Source organism: Chroicocephalus ridibundus, chromosome 8, assembly GCF_963924245.1.
Source record: "Chroicocephalus ridibundus chromosome 8, bChrRid1.1, whole genome shotgun sequence".
NCBI classification, from domain to species: domain Eukaryota; kingdom Metazoa; phylum Chordata; class Aves; order Charadriiformes; family Laridae; genus Chroicocephalus; species Chroicocephalus ridibundus.
The window spans coordinates 54,123,579-54,140,762 of NC_086291.1; the positions used below are offsets into that span (position 1 = coordinate 54,123,579).

The following is a 17,184-nucleotide window of genomic DNA, read 5'->3' on the forward strand; positions in this document are numbered from 1 at the left end:
TCAATAACACACTAACTGCTTTTCAAGAACAGAAGCAATTCTTCATGGTCTTGCCAGGGGAGATAAGCACAGTCGCGGAATACTAAACTCTGACACCAGTCCAATTGGGCCACCAAAGTCTCTGCACGTGGCCATGTCCTACTGTTGAGGAGACAACATTATATTCCAAATAAACATACGGTTTTTGACAGAAATTCAGGTGTGATTCCTTGGAGGTGAGCTGCTGTTATACCACCTGTCCTGAATCCCACCCTTTAGAATCCAGAACTAACGAGCAAATTTTGGTCCTGTGCCTCTTACTGCTTCAACGCTCCACATGTGAGAACATTTTTCTGGAAGCTTCCAATTGCCATAGAATTTTTTTTGTGGATTTTTTTCTACCATTGATTAAAGATAATCACGAAAAGAAAACTATGGCTACTAATTGGTGAAGTTGTAAGGGAATATATTGAGATGATTATCGACTTAATGAAGCTGGCATTGAAATACATTTTCCTGATCTGCTTACTCTGTGTACTGTGTCTTCTAACTGGATAATATGCTGTGTTTTCACTCAGCCTCAGTAAATAACAGACTGATCTCTCTTGTTTGCGAATGACAGCAAACACAGTTCCAGGAAAAATAATAAAACAAACCAGCACAACGTGCAAGGCAAGTATCAGCCATTTCAGTCTCAGTGAAAACAAGCTTTGTAGAGAAATGCTTGTTTCAACATACTTAAACTTGATGCCAATTCGCAATTAGAAATTTAATTTTGAACTATTTACCAATCAAAAATAAAACGGTGGGCAAATTTCCTATGAATGTGTTTTTTCCAGTGCAAATCCACACAGATTGATTTACAAAGCTAAGTTATATGCACCTTCTGAGGAGGAAAAACTAAAGTGATCAGTTAAAACATCCCACCCTTCCTCTAATTTCAGTAAAGGTTAATGAGTTTTTCAATGCATTTTTTCTTGTTCTGTCTTTATTTACTAGTGCATTGAGAACAGCCTTTTTCCACTGAACGAGCACCAAGTGAAAACTGGTTGGCTTTGACTTCCTACCACCGATCTACCATAACCACTCCAACCTTTCCCTGTAAACACCCACTTTTTTTATTCTGCATATATATTCCAGCTTCAATTCTCATCTTTCAAACACCAATCCCTTTTTCCAGGCTCTGGAAATTTCACAGCGTTCATCTTAAACCACTTTGGATCTCTTGATGGATACAAGCGCTCCCTTGCAAGAAAACCCACTGAAGGGCCCGAGTCCGAGGTCTAGACTACTGCGTGAAGGTTCCTAGTGTGTAGTGTGCAGGTGAAATATGAATATAAAGCATTTAAGGTGCTTCCTAGAGACCACCAGAAGGCCATCATCTCAGGTGGACACTGCCAGCACGGAACTTCAAGTTGTGCCATGATGAGCAAAGTAACCAGGACTATTTGGTTTTTAAATATAGTAAGTGAAGCATAGGTTACTCTTTCGGGACAAATGATTTGTCAGTAAAAAATATAGATGATTAAAAAAATCAGCTCTTAATTTCTGGAGTGTATACAGAGGAAATTAACTCTTGAGTTCCACAGACGATCAGTCTGTAGCAATTCTTGGCATAACTTTAAAATTACTCGTGTTCTAAATGCTGTATGCATATTAACTAATTAATCTCACAAAACGTGAAATAGATTTGTAGGTATTAGCATATGCCCTGAAGCGTGAGATTTCATTACCTTTACCATTATTTTAGCTTTCATAAAGATAAGTGTTAACAGTAACACAGAATGAACCAAAGGAAAAAGAGGTGGTTACCTGCCCCTAGAGCATTTGATTTGAAAATCTTCCAGGAGCTGCAATATTCCAAAGCTTGAGTGCAAACACACAAACAAACATTTATGTAAATTGACTGAACATATCACTGATACAACTAATGGTAAAGAAAAACCCAAACAAAACCAAAACCCAAGCTCCAGATATTTTCTTTATGTCTTTCATGATTCGAACACCGTGTTCCATAAAGCTTTGCTAATGCGGTCGCAAATGCCTGCAAATTCTGTTCCAGTTGCCAGGAAGATAACTAAGATGCACAAAGTACAAGAAGTGGCACAATTGTCTTTCCGTATTCTAAAAATATTAGGACATTTTCCTTGTCATTCTCTGGATTATCTGTATCCCGTACAGATTTGACCAATTATATTTGACCATTCTATATGAGTATATGCAAATAGATATCTGTAATGGCATTATGATATTTTTTGTCCTTATTTAGGGCATCTAATACTATCTTCACTATTTACAACACTAATGGGCAGGTGTCTACATTATAAATAAAGGAAATCAGAGTAGAGATTTCCAGTGATGCAGTTCACTCCTGCTCGGTATTCTGAATAGGAAAATAGTTTGTTCATTACAACATTTAGTTCAAAACGTTACCTGGAAAACACAGGTACGTGGTTCCAGTCTCACAAATCTTTGACCACTCTACACAGAAGTCATTACAGAAATAAGACTTCTTGATGTAGAAGCAGTGGCCTGAATTTTACGAAAGTATAAATCTAATTTCAGTTTTAAGCAGTTGATATTTGTAACACAATTATTTTTATCTTGTAACCTTGAAGGGAAGTTGAGAGATTTGTAAAAAGGTAAAAGACCTTCTAAATTTATAATGTACCAGTAAGAGTACAGTCAAGTGATTGTGTTGTAAACGCCTTTAAAATCCAGCTGTGTTGCTTTTCTTTACTACTTAGCAACTTTTTCAAATGTTGCATGTAGGAATGAGGTTATTTTGCAAAAACTGTTGATTCAATTAAACAATGCTTAACTAAAATATGTTTTTTAAATCTTCAAACGGAGATCAGATCCTACAAATATTTATGCAAATAAATGCAGTAAGTTCATCCCATGCTTGAAGAGAAGTAAACGGTTTAGCACTCTTCCATGAAAACACTATGCAGGGATCACGCCTGCAGTACAGTAAGCAAAATGACTCAAGGGCTCATTCAGTGCCCAAGCCTGCCAAGAATACCGCAAAATTTTCCCTGAGAATCTGAGTTTTCACGATAATTAAAAAATGAAATGAACTTATACAATACCCTTACTAATTTTGCTAAGTTGTATCAACAAAAGAGCAGATGAAGGAAAACTTCATCCACTACAATGGATGACGTACAATGGTTCTACATTAGAACTTTCAAAAACTCTAATAAGCTGGTATTAAGAAAACTGCATTCTCATAGAATAAGATGCAAAATAATGAGATTGAATCGAATTTTGAATGAGATAAAAATAAACATTACATATAAATGGTCGATTCAGAGTTTGGCAGAGTTAGTTCTGGACAATCCTGATGTTTCTATAATTGGCTGCTGTTGAATGATTAAATTGTGATATGGCAAAATTGCAAAGCACAGAGCAGTATTTATCTACTCATGACAAGTGAATGAAGAAGGCTGAAAGGAAAAACAAGCATTAACTTGGGCTTTTGGAAAGAGCAGCATAAGCCATTCATGTGCCAAAATGACCTAGAACAATTCTGATATAAATGAGTAGGCAACTAAATCTTCTCTTCTGGTTTGTTCTATTTTGAGCTATTCTAGAAAGGTTTCCATTTTTACTCCCTTCAGTTATATTGCCACTGATTCTTCTCACTACAATTACTTAAGTTAAAATGCCACTGATGCCACTGAAGTGAGACTGACACGGAAGACCTGGGCCCTTCGCTCACCCCGGACGCTGCCAAGGGGCCCCTCGTTGCTATCACGGGTTGCTCGTTGCTATCACAACACAGGCTGGGGAGGCAAACCTTTCCTGCTCTAAAGACTGTTGTTTCCCCACCCAAACATGCTCCAGCCTCTCCATGCCTCTACCCGGAATACCTTCCCCTCCGCTTTCTGGCTAGCATAACACAGGGTAAAATAATCTATAATAGTTAAAAGATTAAAGTACAAAGAGCTTCTTAAGTGTGACTATATTAAAGGAGTAACTGTTGGAAGAGAAAGTAAATGTCAAAGGAAGAGGGTGCACCTTCAAAGCTCACCCAATGCACTACACTTAAAAATGTAAATTTAAAAACCTTATTAAAATACTAGATTTTATATTAGCATTTATAAAGCACAAGCTCAGAGTCCTTTTCATAATTCTGGTAAATCCCTTTTGCAGTTTAATAAAAGAAGATATCCAACATTTGCATGTGAGTAAAGACCCAATGGGCTTTTTTTTTTGAAGGTCTGCATGCGAGTAGAAAATGCAAACCTTTGGCAAGTACTTTGATGTTATACAAAGGAAGGTTTTATGATTATGTTATTTCAGAGGCATAAATGAAGTATTAGGGAATTAAATTTAAACTATTAGCAGATCATCTGTCATCTGGCTGGGTAACTTAGATCTGTTGTCCTACTGTCTGAGCATTTTACATCACGTATATGCTCTTTATATTACACAAGTTATATAGGAAACAAAGTGCAGCAAATACAATGTGTCCCCTTTGCTTCTGGTGTAAAACAATCTGTGTGTGCTAATACAAACCCATCAAAAGAACAAAAAAGTAAGTACCGCATTTGATGATCATGCACATTTTACTATAGAAATGATTAAAATTCACACCTACCAGTCACAGAATATATTAGAACAGATTAAGTGAATACCCCGTTGGGTGCAGCAGGCTTCAGAGCAGATGACAGCAGTCTCAGAGACCCCATAATTCATTACTATCTCCCAGCGAGAAAAAGAGAATTCTAAAAGGTGTTCCTCAATCAGAGATTTTCCTACCAATGAAATAGTTTTGCTTAAATAATTAAAAACATCTGAAATTACATTCAGAACCTTTATTCATCCAGTATTTCCTCTATAGGTTTCATAAGAGAAAGCAAGGTATATTTTACCCACTAGTTTTTCAACTTCATGCTTGGTATTTTTTTCCATTCTGGAATTGTTTCCCGAATAAAAGTGGCTTCCCAAAGAGACAAGAGGATGACAGCTGAAATTGTACCTTTATGAATCTTGATTAGTGAACCTTCAGTACCATAAAGTTTTTTATGTAGTGAAATTAACACTGACAGCTATGGATTAGAAGCTATCAGGCATTAAAATATTAAACCGCCACTTCTCTTTATTTCACTGAAACAAGAAGATCTTGATAACTCCCTGTTTTTATTAAATTATCAGTGACATATTAGCTTATTTCTTGTACTGGAATTTTAAAATCATCAACATACAACAAAGGCCTATTTACAAGATTTCTTCAAGGTATTTTCACTGCGTCTCCTAAAAGGTTTCTTGAAAATAAATTCATTTATTCTTCAGATAATGCTGTTGAAACCATAGTTGGGTCCATTCAATGCCAGATCTAGGACCCAGCCAAGTGGTTGCACAATATTCTCTGCACCCTTAGCTGCCACTTACCAGGTATTTATCACCCCCCTCTTTGCAGGAGGGTTTTTGCTACACGTATCTATGCAGACAAGTCCATCTCTTTGAAAATACAGCTTGATTTCTTCACAGTTGTGCTAAACGTGAATAAAATACTGATAAACAAGCCGACACAAGATGTGAGGGCAGATATTTAGTTTAGAAAGTGGGTTTGTGATAAATATCGCAACAGTGGATTACATGACCTAGGCTCGGGTCACGCAGAAGGAAGAACTGAGAATTTTTGAGGCACTTCCACTAACCTCCACACACTTCAGATTTGGGACAGACACAGTTGGTGAGGAAATAAGATTTTGGCAAGCAGAAACTCTGGGATAAGATTACCAAGGGACAATACGATACCTGACACCCTTAAAAGCGGGAGCCTCCACAAACCATTTGCCCCCTCAAGGCAGGGCATTTTTCCATTCTTCCTTATCACAGTCCCAGTTAAAAAAGTAGTAAGGACACTTCATGGAAACATCCCATATTGGCTGCATATATTGGAGATTATTGACATTTTCGCTCTCCTTGATCATAACATTTCTGCTAACTTGTGAAAAATGTGAATAAAAATATAAATAAATTAAAATTAAATGTACATAGAATTTTAGAAGTGTATTAGGAGGTTGTCGCTGCAGTATCTGTTGGGTAAACAGAAAATGCAGCTGTCTAACAACAGCCATTGAAATTTATAAGTATCCCAATAAACTCTGCTTCTTGTCGCTGCTCAGGCCGATTTCAGTTCCCATGGAAACAGATGATGGATTGCCAAAAATGAAATTTGATGTTTTAAAATAATCAGTGATTTGAACTGGTGATTATTATGAAAGTATTGCACTCTTCTTCCAGTGAAGAGGTATTATGCTGGGAGTAGGAAAAGAACACATGGCAGCTGGCAGACAGCAACGGAGCTGTTAAAATTCTCGCAAATGGTATCAGTTGCTGAATGACAACTGCAAATGCAGTTTCTTGAAAAATCATTGAGCAAAAGCTAGCAAAACTCTATTTTAAAAAGTGAACAGCCTTTGAGGTTTTGGAGAAAAATACATAAAATGTTGTTGCACAGATCTTAGCTTCAAAGCTTTCAAGTGCTTTTCCTAAATAAGGTCTCCTTTACACCTGTATTTTGAGAATTCAAGTAGCCAGGAACATACAAGCTAGAAATTGCTGGATGATACTTCTGCCTTTTGAGCTATGAATTTATTTGTCAATTACACATTAGGTTCCAATCCTACAAATAAGCCACTACAAACAAAGACAAAATGTGGCAATGTTCAGTTTTCCAGTGACTGGAGGGTAGGTTCAGAGGGGACGTATGTCTGGGGGGGATCAGTGGCAATATGGGGGGTTGTGGTGGGAGTTTGGATTGAGAGAGTCAGTCAGATTCTGGGGCCTCCAGCCTCCCTCTTTTGGGGAGGCTGGCTTTTGTTGCGATGGGGCTTCACAATAAGACAGTGGCACGAGCACAGGCCACGCTCTCAGGACACTGGCACTGCCGTGTGAGTGGAGGCGGAAAACCACCACTCCCACATCACAGTCTTCCCAATTCCTCCTCATCCACCCTCTCCTCCTCCTGGGGTTTGTGACCATTTCTCCAGGCCATGCCATCTTCTAACTTCCTCTCTGTGCCTTTCCTTTCCTCCATCAGGGTTGAACAACACAATCCACCTCCCACCGGTATCCGCAGACTTCACACGTGCACCTGTCCTAACCCAACTATGGTTTTCTTCATTTCTGTGCTGACAGCATGTACCAGCCAGGTGGAAGGGAAGGAGAGGCATGGATTTCCTCCAGCATTTCCCTTTCTTATCCTTTCCACTGGCCACTGCTATGATGAAAAGTAGGTTGATCTCTTTTACGCTTTCCCTGCTTTAGTGACAGGAGTTAGGAGGGAAAAGCAAGGAGAATAAAGCCGAGCAAGTGGTGGCTGTGGTCACCCCAGTAAACAGACGCCTTGTTTGTCTATGTCTGGAATCGGTCCTGACATGTAAAACAACAGATTTGTGTATTATATAAAAATAGCCAGAGGCATATATTAAGAAATAAAAGGTAGTGTTAACACGCAGCAGACAAATAGATTTCATATGAACATTGGCAGAGTTTGCCTGCTTTTTCTCACTTCTAATTACAAGATGCCTTCACAGAGTTTCAGCAGTTCCAAAAACCACCCCTCCCATACAGATCAGATAGACCCACGGAACCCCAGACAGGGCATTTACAATTCATTTAAATTCATTTGGAATCTGTTAGATGAAGGCCAAATACAAACCAGCTAAAGATTCCACTCACAACTACGGATCAGAGATAAGCCATAGGCAGGCTGCCAGCTTCCTCCTTTCTCTGCAACATTAATTAATGTAAGGTCTGCTTCGCATTTGCTTCCATGTACCAAATTCTTTAAATTCAAGTTGAATACTGTTAACAAAGTAGACTTGATGCAAATCAACCACAAAAGCCACAATACATCCCCAGAGCGCAAAGTTCTGTGGGTTTTTTTTCTTCCTGAATCACACAACAGTTTTCAATAGGAAACTGAATCTGACAAAATGGTAGGCTTTTTAAATTACTCTGCATAAATCTGTATTATAAAATTACAAACTTATATGTCTTAACACCTTTGCACATCATCTAAAAATCCACTAGAATCATGAGGAAAGACAGCATTTGTCCATTTCTGCATAGAAAGAAAATTAATAATCCTTTGTAGTATACAGCCAGAAGTACTGACAGATACATTTTACTTCATTCAGTTTTGATTAATAAAAGTTAATTGGTAAACGTAAGACATTATCTTCTGCTATATTTGATAAGTCACAAGGATTTTGTATCTATTTCCATAAAAACAGAGATATGTGAGGTGTCATAGGAGGTATTTTTTCCCCAGGGATTTGTGAACAACTGTCACTTGTTGAGCATAAAGCAATAGTTTTCTTTTGCATATTTGCTCTTAAGAATGACCGCTATGCTTTTAAATAGTCTTATCTTGGCTGCATATTGAAATATTTCCATTTGTAGACAGAGTATTTCAAAGATGCACAGAAAAAAGTGTTTTCAGAAAAGCACGTTAGTTGTTTAAGGATTTTGTTAATGATTTGTCCCTAATATCATAATTAGTTCTGACGAGGAAATGCAGCAGATGCAAGAAGTGCGCCCAAAAGTACGACGACAAGGAGTCCTCGTATTTACCCACCTCTAAATTGGAGATGATTTTTAAAAAATGGTGTAAGTTCACTTTCAAAGAGTAATGCTAATAACACTTTTTGTAGTCCATATTTTCTCTCTTAAAGTACATTTGTCCCCAGAAAGCAACAAGCTCATAAATCAATTTCTACTGCAAGCTGTGATAACTAAATCATACTTAGCACGAAAAGGTTTCCTTCCAGTGACACTTCCATTCCCTTTGTTTTACAAATTCCAAATCTATGATTAATAAAGGTAGTGGCACATAAAATGATTTTGTTCTTTAAATGTGATCATCTTAGGAAAAACAATATCCAACAGTCAGATTTTCCTGTTAGATGGTGATCTTTAAAATTTTATTGAAATTTACAGCTGTTGAAGATTGTGCTGAAAGATACTGTGAGCAGCTGAGGCCCATTAAAACACAACAGTAGTTCCATGCGTCCACTCTTTTTCTATCAAAACATATGGATTTTACAGTGCTAGCATAATGGCAGCAACTTCTTCCCCTGGCTTATAAAAAATATATATATATATATTAAAAAACCCTCTGTGGTTTGTGGTCCAAATTTGTAATGAAACATATTGGTCAAATCCCAAAATGTGCCTCGCGTCTCATCGGTCGGAGCACCTCTTTTGGGAGGAATCCTCTTCCAAATGAGCCTCGATAAAAGGCGTGTTCTTTGGCAGCAGGTTTTTTCTGCTGTCCCTCTTCCACCCTGTGACGGGCTGTGTTGCTCCTACGTGGTCCCCAAATACGACTCCGCCTCCCTCCCCCTTCATCTAAACCAACACACGAGATTGCACCCGAAAAGTTAAGATGTCTGAATAAATTCATCTTTGAAACGTATGTTTAAAACCTGTGGCAAACAAATTATGAGCAGAGAGAAAAACAGTGAGGCTGAAGCTAGACATGACAAACAGCTTTCGAAAATAATCCTGGGATTTGCTTACCCTGAGGTGTTAACGTTTCCCTCTGCTGAACACAGTAGACAATAACATTCAAAACAGGCCGCTGACAGCATCCAGGACTGCTCAAACTGAGCACTTGAAGAGATGATGGGAGATTTCCCTACAGTCTTTCATACGCACAGGGGCCTTGGGGATAACAGTAAAATTTCACGTAAGATGATTCCTAGTGCCGCCTGCTCCTTCAAATTGAAATTACTCAATGGAGAAGTTTGGTTAAATAAATGAATAACAGGATATTAATGACTTTCAGTTTAAGGAAATAATTTAATTCTACAAAATATTCTTCTTTTTCAGGTACTGACTTTAAAATTAAGATGGAGCCTGTAAAAGCTACAGACAGATAAAAAGAGCTTATAGATTTTTTGTCACGTCTCTTCCTGCTGAGAGGTGTCACTCCACTTTATAAAGTTAGCAGACTTAAGAGATCTGCAAACTTTTTTTTTTTAAAGTATCGCTCAGCTAATACGCTGCAGAGTTGACAGTCTCTGAATTTATTGTTCAGTAATGCTAATCATCACCGTTTTAATTAAAGTATTAGCCTGTGTATGTGAAAAGTAATTATGTGCAACTAACGTAAGTTGTACGACGGGCTAGTATTTGCAGAGAAATGCATTGCTGTCACTAGAACGGCTGGTAGAAAATGAAGCGGTGTTTGTTTTAAAGTGATAAATGTATACATGGCACGTTAAGTGAGCTGCTATCATCAAGGCAAAACCTAATCTAATGTTAACGTCAGCCCCAAATCTGACATATTATTCTTAGATACTTTAATTTTTCTCATCTTTTAAAGCCTATTTAGCCACAGCTACTTTTTTTTTTTTTGAGACTGTCATTAATATATTTAAAATTTTACTTAACAAATGACTTGTAAATCTGCACCAGCTTTGCTTATTTGCAAGGTATTGTGAGTGTTCAAAACCCCAGCAGGTCGTATTTGACAGTAGTTTGTGCCTAACGGACTTTGATTCCAGGATCTGTCAGCACGTTTAGTCTCTACAAGAGTTAGTAATGACCACACACATTCAAATGCAAAATGAATCACTCTTACTGCAAAAAATAGATATTAAACTCATGTATACCTAAATGCAAGGCAATTCATCTTCCCTGTCTGGTGGGATGAAGTGCATTTGTAAAGTGTTTTGGTTCATTAACAGTGAACTAAGCGACAAAATGTCCACCCAGCTGAAAGGGACACCCAGAAATGCCTTTATACGCCAAAGATTAACTTTCCTATTTTGTGGCAGACATAATTCCACTAACATAAGACCTGAGTTAATATTCATCTAACTGCAGCTTACTAGCGGAAAAAAATAGTTTCACTGTAAGAAAGTTAATGAAGACAGTAATAATGTCTCCATAGTAGAAGTTTTCTTCTTAAAGAAGAAACCAACAATAAATGAATTGATGGCTAGAGTGAACCTTTTCAGTGAAAAAGTCCTTCACTTTGAAAAAGGTAAAAAAATCCTCCAAGAGTACTAAGAATTTAATTTCTCAATACCACAACTGAAAGGCAATTGTAGACCTTGACAGTGCTACCATCCTTTGTGCCTCTTCAAGGTACTGTACATGCCTCGTGTAAAGAAAGTTAAATGCGCTCTGCTTTTAAGCCTGATGAAGTACACCCAGGCAAGGCGAGCCAAAGACCTGACATCTCAGAGTAGCAATTTCTTTTGATGCAGTTCCCTTTAGAGAGGCTATTGTTTTCTGTAAGATGTGAAGAGAAACAGGCAAAATCGTCCCATCAGTCAAGACCCTGGATAACAGTGCAATTGCAATTCCACATTAGTCTACTGGTCTATTTGGAAAACATTAATCTGTCTCGGTGTGACGTGAAGCCTTTTCTAAAACTTCTTGGGAAATTTTCATGTAAGATGATAATAAAAAAGATCCCAAACCCTAGTTCCTCTCCTTACTTATTTTCTCTTGCTGTTGATCTTCTCTCTGTTGGTCTTTTCTGATTCTCCACTTCATACTTTTCTAGCATGTGCACAGCTTCCTCCCCATGCTCTAGAAACAGCCCTTGAAAATATCAAGCTGAGGCTTCGGTGACAGATAATGCACAAAAGCCAAAATGAATATAAATGCACACTGTACTAAGCAGGGGGGGAATTTTGAGACTTAAATTTTTAAATACACACCATCATGTCACACTAGCTCTGCTGCAGATTTGTTAGTTGCCTTAAGTCATAAACTATGGCAACAACCCCATGAGTATATGCAGGCCATTTGCTCCACATTCATACATTATACAGGGATTTGTTGACATTACATGCCCATTCATTTAGGAAGAACTTGTCATGCTATTCTTGTTTTTATCTGGGGGCTTTAACAAAATATTATGGCACCAACACCACTAAAATGGGAATTAATACATAGTTATTTGCTGCAAAAATTCCACCATGAGTTGCACTACAAGTTAAATTAAACAGAATATGCAGTTTGAAAAAAATTACCTATGTCTCAAAGGAAACTTTCTCTTAGAAAATATCACAGCCATGCGCACTCACAGAGCAGGATTACCATTCTGACTTAAAAAAAGGTGAAACCTAAACTACCCACTGAATCTTTTTTTTTTTTCTTCCCAGCCTAAAAAACTGACCTTATTCAGTGCAATGATCAGTAAGGGAAAGCGGAAGTTACAGGTTTGTTACACCTGGTCATCGGGATTCAGGAATATCCACCCTGGTGAGAGCCCCCTGCAGCGCTGCCTCCAGCTCTGGGGCCCCCAACATCAGAAAGACATGGACCTGCTGGAGCGGGGCCAGAGGAGGCCACCGAGATGCTGGGAGGGCTGGAGCCCCTCTGCTGTGAGGACAGGCTGAGAGAGCTGGGGGGGTTCAGCCTGGAGAAGAGAAGGCTCCAGGGAGACCTTCCAGTCCCTTCCAGTCCCTAAAGGGGCTCCAGGAAAGCTGGGGAGGGACTCTGGATCAGGAAGGGGAGCCAGAGTACGAGGGGTAATGGCTTCAAACTGGAAGAGGGAAGACTGAGATTAGATCTCAGGAAGAAATTTTTTATGCTGAGGGTGGTGAGCCCCTGGCCCAGGTTGCCCAGGGAAGCTGTGGCTGCCCCATCCCTGGAAATGTTCCAGGTCAGGTTGGACGGGGCTCTGAGCAACCTGATCTAGTTGAAGATGTCCCTGCTCACGGCAGGGGGTTGGACTGGATGGCCTTTGAAGGTCCCTTCCGACCCAAACATTAAGGCTTTTGCACGAGTAAGAGTTAACTTGACCAACTATTTAAATGAATTGTTCTCTTAAAGATTGCTGCAGATAAAATATGGGGCAATGCCAACTTTGTCTGTATTCAAGAGGCACTGATGAGAAGTTATTGGTACCATAACCACCACTGCTGGCCTCATTTGTAGCACCGCTGATTTCCCCAGTCTGCATACACTGCAGCGATGTCACACTTTGAAATCATTATTAGAGCTGACAGGCTAGCTGATTGATTTGGCCAAATCATTGTAAGCTTGTTTAAGAGGATTAAAAAAGCTTTATATTGATTTAGCAATATAAGGTACTTTTAATCAGTTTAAAGAGCATCCATACAAGGTGGTTGTATCAATTTAACTGACCAGTTTAGCAGGTTATCCGGTCAGATCGATGCATCAGTCTAACTGGATCAGGTGCTAAACTGATCAGTTAAATTGAGACACCTCTTTGTGTACTGAAAACATGGTGTTAAATGCACAAATTGCTCCACAGATAAGAAACGGAGTTCCCGTAAGATATTTTTACACTTCTCACAGTTTTATAGGCACCCTCTCCTTGTCTCAGGTTTCCTGGATTTTTAGGGCTGCCATATTTGCTTCCTGAATTTCACGGGCAGCATTATGTGAGTGGATGCTATATGGTTTTTCCAATACTTGGAGGGAGCAGCAGACCTTCTGCACTGATGATTGGTGTGCGTACCATAAACCTGTCACTTCCTGAACTTATCAGCCTCACTACTCGATATATATCAAACTTCCAAGGAGGTGCAGGCTTTCAGCATGTGTACTTCTACTGCCTAAGTGTTCAGAAATTCCTACGCAGGCCAGACAAATATCCTCAAATTCCTTTCAGACAAAATTTGTGACCAGAGAAATAAAACATATGTGGAAAACTTTAGGTATATTTGACCCCTACCATAGAACAGAGTTTTACAATGTTCCCATTTGTAAGAGCTATGAATTACAAGTGATTTTACCCCAGCATTCCCAACAAGATAAAGCATAACATATGAATATTAGGATTTTATATTAAAGATACATTTGCAGCTTTCCCAAACTGTAAGAGAACTCACATAAATGTCATTTTCAGCCATTGCATGCTTGCCTAGGTCACTCTGTTCTGTTCCCCAGTAGCCGTTCCCAAGAAAGTGTCTGATACCTGGATAACAAGGCTTTTTTACCATCTGCAAATTTTTGATTTGTGTATTCTCAGCACTGACAAAAGAAAATTTGTAATGTGGCAGGAGTGGAGAAAGTAGATTCTTAATGGCTAATAACTCAGGATTTGTCACTTAGCCCTCTTCAAGAGATTGCCCAGAAACCCATTGTTTCATCTTCCAGCTTGTTTCCCATCAAATTACTATTAAATTATTCATAAATTATTACATATTTGCTTCACATCCCTGCAATACTAATTTTAACAGTTTCAAAAAGCCTGTAATACTAGCTTTCAGGTTTAAAAAATGCACATAAGCAGCAGTAAAACGTACAGTACAGATGAATAAAATTAAAATCCAAGAAGAGTTTTCCCTTTCTTTCCCTCTTAAGACTCCCCATCCTTCTGGAACTTAGCAATATCCCATTACCATCAGTTGCAAGCACATCTATCCCTTTGAACACATGAAAATATAATATGCAGATAAAAATAACCACCAACATTCTTGGCATTTCAATAGTTTCCTCATAAATTAGGCAAGTAGAAAAAGATTTTATCTACATTTCTTAATATTACAGCTAACCCCTTCAGTCTCTAAATAAATCTGTGCAGGTAAAAACACAGGATGGCTTCATAGCTGTTTCAGGAAAGGATAAATGAGCACACCTTGAGATAATAACTAATCAAAGTGCAAGTACTGTGCCATTAGTGGGTGAGCAGCTAATTAGTCAAAAAGAAATAAAACTGTCATTGCAGGCTAAAAAGATAAGGAAAAAATAAGCAATATCTAGAATTTTATCGTGGGGAAAATAATATTAAGCATAAATCCACGTAAAAAAAAATCAGACTCATATATTAAAAAAGAAAAATCTCAGTATTCATTTAGTTAGTCCACTCAAGTAAACGTAATTGAGAGATGAGCATTTACTTTTCCAAAACGTATCACGAAAATGAATAGCGTGAAGGAAGTGCAGACATTCTGTGTATCTACTCCCTTATGCTGCACCAGGACCATTAAAATCACATGAATTATTTTGTCAAACTGCTTAGGAAGTTCAGAGATGGTCTTAAAATAGTCATTTATCACAAACTTAGTATGAACAAGGCTACTTTATTCTCTTTAAACCTTAATTAGTGTACTTAAAATGTAAGTTGCGTTATCAAATGTAATTAATCATATTTTAGGGTGGGGGTATTTTGAGCTTTGAATTGACTTACATTCTGCTGCTTGGTATAATCTTGTGCCCGTCTCTAAACCATGTCACTTGTGGTCTTGGGTAGCTGAGTATGTGGAGGAAGTTCAGAACTGCAGCTTGTCCTTGAGTCACTGTTTTTCTCTGGTTTGTGTCCATGAAATTTCCCATGTCTGCAAAGAAAAAATGATACTAAGAGTCCTGGAAGTTCTTGTCTCTCTCCCCCAAAAAACAACTGTGTTTTACGATAGTCATTGGCGTTGCTATAATTAGTCAATATGACACTATGGATCATGAGACAGTGTTGATTAATACAGATTTCTATGAGCAGTAAGGCATAAGGCAAAGCCAAGTGCTGCTGGTGCACACAAGAAGTGCATCGGTCAGCAGTACTGCGTGGCCTCAGCGTTCCTTTGCAATAACTGAGTCTGGTTTTAGCTGAAAATGACATTTTAATTGAGGTTTAGTGTTTGGTTTTGTGTTTGTTTGTTGTTTTTTTTAAATAAATCCTCGCACAATATAAAAGAAATTCCTGTGCAATGCAAAGGAATGCAAATGCTGTATATAATTTTATCAATTTTTTGGTCACCAATTTTTTTATATCCTTTGTCCATAGCTACACAAATAGACAAGCAGCTGTATCACTTGCAGTCAAACCAATGTCCAGTCAGATCTACGCAAGTAAACCAAATGGCTCTCAAAATAACAAGGCTGGAGTCGTGCTGGTAGCTGTTAGTCCTCCTGGCACTATACTACGATTTCAGTAGCGCATCTAGATCTCTGACATTTACAAAAGCATCAGCTTCTAACAAAAATTTTAATGGAAGAAAGAAACCTCCAGTTGCAGAACCTCCGTCGCTGAAGGTTTTATTTCATAGACAAGTTTACATATCTATGGAGTCCTTCTAAAAATTTCAGTAAACGTTTAACATTTTCTTCTCATTTTTCTTTTGCATTTTGTATCACTTTCCTACCAATAAAATAAACATTCCTACCATTCCTACTTATTCACCCTCCAAAGAACTTGCATGCATGTTAATTTGCTTTAAACCAAGAAACCGACACACACAGAGAACTATTCTGGCTTCTGACACTGAATTCCCCCATTTTTTATTTTTAAAGACCACAGGGCACAGGGTTCTTCACAAGTTCTGTGCTGCAGAGAGGGATGCAAAGCACACTGAAACACAGAAGACTACTGTCAGGTCTGGGGATGGCAGGAGATGAGAAGAGACAGAACAAGAGCAGAAATTAAAAACACATGGTATTTTAAAGAAGCTTTAATCATCTTTGTGATTTTCAAGTTATTTATTCAGACATAATCAGCATTGTACTTCCTCTGTTGCTCCGTATTTCTTACATCTGTAATCAGATCATCTACTTGAAAGAAGTTTCAAACCGCGTAGGTGGATCTAATTAACTTCACTGTCATATGATTATTTTAGTCTTCACAATCCGAGAGTTTTTAAGCCCATTCTGTAATTAAGATTTACTCAGCAGTTTTCTCACAAATATCTGTTCCCATTAAGTTAAGTAATACGTTAGCATGTGTTGAGAACATTTTTTACATTATTTAAGCAGTTCCCTGCTACTTCAGAGATCTTGGACATGGAAAATACCTCAGATCTTTCTCAAAGCCCACTCTAATTGTGCCTTTCAGTTTTTCACTAGAGATCTTGAGTTTAAGCGTCCTGGGAAGCAGCCGCTATCCAGTGGCAAAAATAGTTCATTTCCTGTGAACCCTTCTGAGTTAAACGTCTACATTCAGTTCCCCCTAACTCCTGATGACTGGATAAGGCGACTTTAGTAACCCCTTGGAATGCTGCTTTCCAATACGTTTTCAAGAATAATCAAAAATAAACTATGGTAAAATATCAGGTACTTCTTTATGTCCACACAGCTTAAATCAATTAATTTAGATCAAAAATACAGAAAACAATCACAGGGCATCGGTAGCCACCCTGGGGAGAGGAGAAAGAAAGTATTTCAAAGTTGTAGAACACTTTTTTCTGTGGGAATAAAGTGCAAGTCTGACCGAGAAGTTTCACTAGAGAAGCCACATAGGTCACTATAGGTTCAGTACCA

General features: G+C 38.2%; 1 protein-coding gene across 8 annotated transcripts in view; it reads right to left on the reverse strand.

The window, feature by feature from the left end:
* The window catches only part of SDK1 (sidekick cell adhesion molecule 1), a 411,549-nt gene that overhangs the window by 266,774 nt on the left and 127,591 nt on the right, over positions 1–17,184 (reverse strand). For all 8 annotated transcript variants that reach the window (XM_063343255.1, XM_063343252.1, XM_063343253.1 and 5 more), the window contains exon 5: positions 15,125–15,272. In XM_063343255.1, coding sequence (XP_063199325.1) covers positions 15,125–15,272 — 148 coding nt within the window. The remainder of the gene's footprint in view (positions 1–15,124; positions 15,273–17,184) is intronic.